This window comes from Austrofundulus limnaeus, unplaced genomic scaffold (assembly GCF_001266775.1).
Source record: "Austrofundulus limnaeus strain Quisiro unplaced genomic scaffold, Austrofundulus_limnaeus-1.0 Scaffold415, whole genome shotgun sequence".
NCBI classification, from domain to species: domain Eukaryota; kingdom Metazoa; phylum Chordata; class Actinopteri; order Cyprinodontiformes; family Rivulidae; genus Austrofundulus; species Austrofundulus limnaeus.
In genome coordinates this window covers 390,430-396,874 of record NW_013952817.1, presented here as the reverse complement: position 1 = coordinate 396,874, position 6,445 = coordinate 390,430, and the positions used below count along the sequence as shown (strand labels likewise).

The 6,445-nt window shown below is 36.6% G+C and overlaps 1 protein-coding gene across 1 annotated transcript in view; it reads left to right on the top strand.

Annotated features, from left to right (window-relative positions):
* LOC106528979 (AP-3 complex subunit beta-2) overlaps positions 1–6,445 on the top strand; it is a gene marked incomplete at its 3' end in the record, with an annotated part of 20,294 nt that overhangs the window by 11,136 nt on the left and 2,713 nt on the right. Inside the window, 1 exon segment of the mRNA XM_014024273.1 lies at positions 5,030–5,105. Within this exon segment, the coding sequence (XP_013879727.1) occupies positions 5,030–5,105 (76 nt within the window).

Below are 6,445 nucleotides of genomic sequence, written 5' to 3'. Positions count from 1 at the left end.
TTAGGGGGACAGGAAACTTAACTGCCAATAACTTTGCTATAAACCAACCGAAGTTTAAAAACAAGGTATCAGCTGATTCATATTGATTAGCTCTTTGATTTACATTACATTTCATTAAACAAATGTGCAAAAATGATGTCATCAGAGGGTTAAATTGTCACAACCCCAACAAAATATGAAAATTTTCATCCTTTTTTCATCAATTTTTAAAGTTTTTAAAGGTTTTTTTTAGTCTGTGGGTTAGGGTGGGTCACCATGCACACACCACTACTGAACTTATCTGGTGTTTTCAGTGAGGCAGTGAGACCCAGCTTTTTTTCTGTTAACATGCATTTTCTGAAAGACTGGACTAGGGTTGGGCAATATTGGCAAAAAATTAATCACAATTAATTGTGGTATTTAGCCGATAACGATTAATTTGATGATTAATCCCCTGGAGTCCCTGGACACCCTTAAATCTTAGTCACATGCCCAATTTATAGGGAGAAAATTGGCTCTTCGTAGAAATCTCTTCCAAATTGTGTCAAAATTACAGACTTCAGGCTATACATCAAACTTTAAATTGTGTTGATGGATAAATAAATTACACAAATTTCTTTATTGTTGGTCATATTTGAATCAGAGAGGAACACCAAGCGGTTAGGCTGCCAGGTGGCATAACTCGTATTAATTGTCAACTGCCAAAAATTCATCGATTATTGTTTTTCTGATGATTAATTGCACACGATACGATTATGCCCAACCCTAGACTGGACTCTAGGGTACATGAAAATACCAGAGAAGTTCAGTAGTGGGGGCGGGTGCACGGTGAACCACCCTAGCCCATGAACTAATACAGTTTCAAAGCAAATTAATTCTAATTCAAAACTTTAAATTCAGTTTCAAACCATAAAATTCAGTTTCAATTTAGTGGAATTAATTGTCTAACCAATGCATTTAATTTCAAAAGTATGCGCATATGGGATGATTATCAAATTAATAAAGAATTCATTTGAAATCATTTTTTACTTTAATATAAACCAAACAGAACCAATTTAGCTGAAAAAGTTAATATTTAGTCACGAAAATGTTGGAGTAAGGACACAGCTGGAAAAGATGAGTGACAGATTCTACAGAGACACCACAGAAATCTATGTCAAATTAAAAAAATTAAGGTTTCCTTTTCCAGAGTAAGTCCTGTGAATGAGTTGGAAGAACTCGTTTTTTATGTAATTGGTGAGAAGAAAAATATTTGGCACAAGCCATACGTTCTGCTGGTTATATGAGAGCAACACTACAACCAAACATCAGTGTCACAGTTCTGTGACACTGATCTGTGACACTTACCTGGTTGTGGTTTACCAGAAAATGCCATAAGTACATGGGCATAACTTATTTAAACTATTATGGTTTGGTTGATTGTTTACAATGTCAATTTTTTTAAAGTCAAATGAATGCTCTAGACTGGTTTAGGTCCTACTTAGCTGAGCGTACTTTCTGTGTCCATCTTGGTGAGAGTGTAACCTCTTCTGCTCCTCTTTTGTGTGGGGTTCCGCAGGGCTCAGTTTTAGAACCCCTCCTCTTCATGCTGTACCTGCTCCCACTCGGCTCTATACTACGGAAATTTGGTATCACTTTTCATTGTTACGCCGATGATACCCAGATAAATGTCCCTTTTAAAGAAAAAGGACACCAACTCTGTGAGCCCTCTGTTTTTATGTTTAGAAGAAATGAAGGCCTGGATGGCAGTGTATTTTTTAAAGTTTAATGAAAAGAAGACTGAGGTGATGATCTTTGGAAGCTCTCCACTGAGACACCTGATGTAGATGTTGGTTCACTGTCCCAGTACATCAAGCCTTTGATTACTAATCTAGGCATAAAAGTTGATACTGGACTTAACTTAGAGAACCACATCAGAACAGTAGTGAAATCAAGTTTTTACCATCTGAGGCAGCTGGCTAAAGTAAAGCCAATTCTCTCTCAGAAACATTTTGAGACAGTAGTCCACGCTTTTGTTACCACACTGGACTACTGTAATACACTTTATACAGGCATCAGTGAGTCCTGTATCTCACAGCTACAGAGGGTACAAAATGCCGCTGCATGTCTTTTAACTGGCACACCAAAATTTGATCATGTTTCTCCTGTTTTAGCCTCCCTGTACTGGCTGCCCGTATATTTTAGGATTCGTTTTAAAGTTTTGTTATTTGCTTTTAAAGCTCTTAATGGTCTTGCTCCGCCTTATCTGTCCAATATGCTACAACGCTACAGGCCCTCTCGATCCCTCAGGTCATCTGATCAGCTGCTCCTGACTGTGCCAGAGACAAAGTGTGAGCTCAGAGGTGACCGTGCTTTTTCTGTGGCAGCTCCTAAATGATGGAACCACCTTCCTCTGGACATCAGACAGGCATCGTCCCTGTCTGGTTTTAAATCTCTTCTTAAAACTCATCTGTTCTCTCTGGCCTTTGAACACAACTTGTAGTGTTGTTTTTATGTTTTATTGTCATTTTTTATTGGTTTTATGAATGTATGCATGTTTTATTATGTGTACAGCACTTTGGTCCTGTGGGTGTTTAAAGTGCTCTATAAATAAAGATGGTATGGTATTTGTTTAACATATTTAACATACTACCATTATTATACAGCGGGTAAAATAAGTATTGAACACGTCACCATTTTTCTCAGTAAATATATTACTAGAGATGCTAATGACATGAAATTTTCACCAGATGTTGGTAACAACCCAAGTGATCAATACATACAAAGAAATCAAACCATAAATGTCCAGAAATGAAGTTATTTGTAATAATGTGGAATGGCACAGGGAAAAAGTATTGAACACACTTACTGAAATTTATCTAATACTTTGTACAAAAGCCTTTGTTGTCAATGACAGCTTCAAGACGCCTCCTGTATGGAGAAACTAGTGGCATGCATTGCTCAGGTGTGATTTTGGCCCATTCTTCCACACAAACAGTCTTCAAATCTTGAAGGTTTCGTGGACCTCTTCTATGAACTCTGATCTTTAGTTCTTTCTATAGATTTTCTGTTGGATTCAGGTCAGGTGATTGGCTGGGCCATTCCAGCAGCTTTAGTTTCTTTCTCTGAAACCAACTGAGAGTTTCCTTGGCTTTGTGTTTGGGCTCATTGTCTTGCTGAAATGTCCAGCCACGTTTCATCTTCATCATCCTGGTAGATGGAAGCAGATTTTTATCAAGAATGTCTCTGTACATTTTTCCACTCATCCTTCCTTCAATTATTTGAAGTTTGCCAGTACCATATGCTGAAAAACAGCCCCACACCATGATGTTCCCACCTCCAAACTTCACTGTTGGTATGGTGTTTTTGGGCTGATGTGCAGTGCCATTTGACCTCCAAACATGATGTGTATTCTGGCATCCAAACAGTTCAATGTTGGTCTCATCTGACCAGACTATATTCTCCCAGTATTACACAGGCTTGTCTAAATGTTGTGCAGCAAACTTTAAAGGAGCTTCAACATGCTGTTTCTTCAGCAGTGGAGTCTTGCGTGGTGAGCGTGCATACAGGCCATGGTGGTTCAGTGCATTACTTATTGTTTTCTTTGAAACAATCGTACCTGCTAATTCCAGGTCTTTCTGAAGCTCTCCACAAGTGGTCCTTGGCTCTTGGACAACTCTTCTGATAATTCTTTTCACTCCTCTGTCAGAAATCTTGTGAGGAGCACCTGGTCGTGGTCGGTTTATGGTGAAATAATGTTCTTTCCACTTCTGAATTATGGCCCCAACAGTGCTCACTGGAACCTTCAGAAGTTTAGACATTCTTCTGTAACCGATGCCATCATTATGCTTTGCAACAATAAGGTTGTGAAGGTCTTGAGAGAGCTCTTTACTTTTACCCATCATCAGATGGTTCTTGTGTGATACCTGGCCATCATTTGGGACTGAACCAGCTGATATTAACTTGCACTGACAAGGGGCAGGCTTGCTTTCAAATTACTGAGAGAGTTCAGCTGGTGTCTTGGCTTTCCATGCCTTTTTACACCTCCCTTTCTTCATGTGTTCAATACATTTTTCCCTGTGCCATTCCACATTATTACAAATAACTTCATTTCTGGGCATTTATGGTTTGATTTCTTTGTATATATGGATCACTTGGGTTGTTACCGACATCTGGTGAAAATTTCATGTCATTAGCACCTCTAGTAATATATTTACTGAGAAAAATGGTGACGTGTTCAGTACTTATTTTACCCGCTGTATGGTAATTTAATGACCAAATCATACTAATGGATTATAAGTTATTAAATATTTAACATTTGTTAAGATGTACTTTTATTTTGACAACAAATGTTTTGTAGAGCTTTATGTATCTTCAAAATTTTTAATTTTTGAGGAATACAATCCCACCCACCCCAACAAAAAAAGTTCAGAGCAGATCAGTTTTTACCGCCTCTCTCTGGTTCTATTCATTTAAATGCTCACAAGCAGCCATTTCTCTATTAATTATTACTTACTTAACCCCACACTCCCATCACCACCACCGTATACTGCGCTATATTTTGAAGGCTATACTGCGGTGTGAAAATGATCAATACCACCCAACCCTACCAGGAATCCTCAAGATACTGCTGCTAGCACATCATGGAGAAAGAAATATGCACAAAACACGCACTCCTTCCAGAATGAGAGTGACTGCTGTGCTGTTCTCCATCGCTCTTTTGGAACATGAGAAAATATGTACATACACGTAAGAAAATTGCATAAGAAATTTTCAGTTTCCTTGTTTTTGCAAACGATATCAGGTCTGTGAAAACACCCTTTTTGAGGGATTAATCTGCTCTCAAATCATTCCTTCTTAAAGCACTTTAGTTTCACATGTTTACATATTTGCAAGCCATATTTCACACTTCTAAGAGAATAATTACTGGGTCAGGCTCTGATTCTGAGCTCTGAATGCAAAATTTAAAACTTGTCTTTATTATACTTGTTTGATGCCTTTGGTGCGTTTCTGTTTTTATTTTGTAATAACAGAAACTGTGCTGTGGATTAAATCTGTTTTCTCCCCACAGACATGATGACTTGAAAGAGATGTTGGACAGTAACAAAGACTCCCTGAAGCTGGAGGCAATGAAGCGGATTGTGGCTGTGAGTGTGAATAATGTTTACTTTTGCATTTTGCTGATCAGCAGGTCCTGCTACACTTTGTGAGGAAAAGGGCAAAGAACAGGAACAAATAGTTGGCACGCAAAATGCAATAAGTGCTCATTTTAGCTTGTTTAGACTCTCTTCCTTATCAGACTATATTTTTATATTTTAGGACATAAGCAGTCTCATATGATTAAAAGTAGTGTTGAGAGATCCAGAATGTGCTGTTAGCTGTAAAATAGTTGAAGAAATTTATTGGTCATTTACTTACTGATTCTAAAAGCACAACATCATTTTATAGTTTTACCAGGTAATTACTGGCTTGTATAAACTATTGTGTGATTATTGTTATGTCTTGATTAAAATAGTTTTAGTTACATGCCTGGAGCACCAAGACAACACATAAATACTGTTGAATTAAACATTAGGAAAGTTTATATTGTCTGAGTATCTGGTTTCAGCCGCAGGAATGTAGTGGGCGGGCCAGATACTGAAGAAATAGGATAAAATCATTTGTGACCCATCACATCGAAATGAGGATTAAGTCCAAAAGTTGTGTATGGAGAAATAGGCAAATATAGTTTTTTGACTAAAATGTTAACTAAAATTGCATTCTGTCAAAATATAATGAATAAAAGCCTTATTAATGTATCATTTGAATGAACTGTCTGAAATATAATCATAAAACAAAAATTTGAAGCACTTTTTGAGCAGTAGCAACAAAAAAACTGATTTTGAGGAAAAACGCCTTAAAATTTTAAGATTTTCCCTGTGAGCTAGCAAAGTTTTGTTTCTTTTTAGCTGGTAAATCTCAATATTCAAATATAATTTGAGGTTTCCTCTTTATAAGAACATCAAAAATTCCTCATTAAAATGACATAAAATTAGGATTCAGACCAAATATTTATGCATTATTGTAACCAACAAGACAAATTAAGTCATATGTGACCCATCATGTCGAAATGAGGGTTAAGTCAAACATGGTCAAAATGACCTAAATACATTTTCAGATTCTTGGTTTTAAAAGCTACATTTTGACACCTGGATCATTCTGATATCATAATTAAATCCATATATATGACTTAATTTGTCTTGTTGGTTACAATAATACATAAATATTTGGTCTGAATCCTAATTTTATGTCATTTTAATGAGGAACTTTTGATGTTCTTATAAAGAGAAAACCTCAAATTATATTTGAATGTTGAGATTTTCCAGCTAAAAAGAAACAAAACTTTGCTAACTCATAGAGAAAATCTCAAAATCTTAAGGCGTTTTTCCTCAAAATCAGTTTTTTTTGTTGCTACTGCTCAAAAAAAGTGCTTCAAATTTTTGTTTTA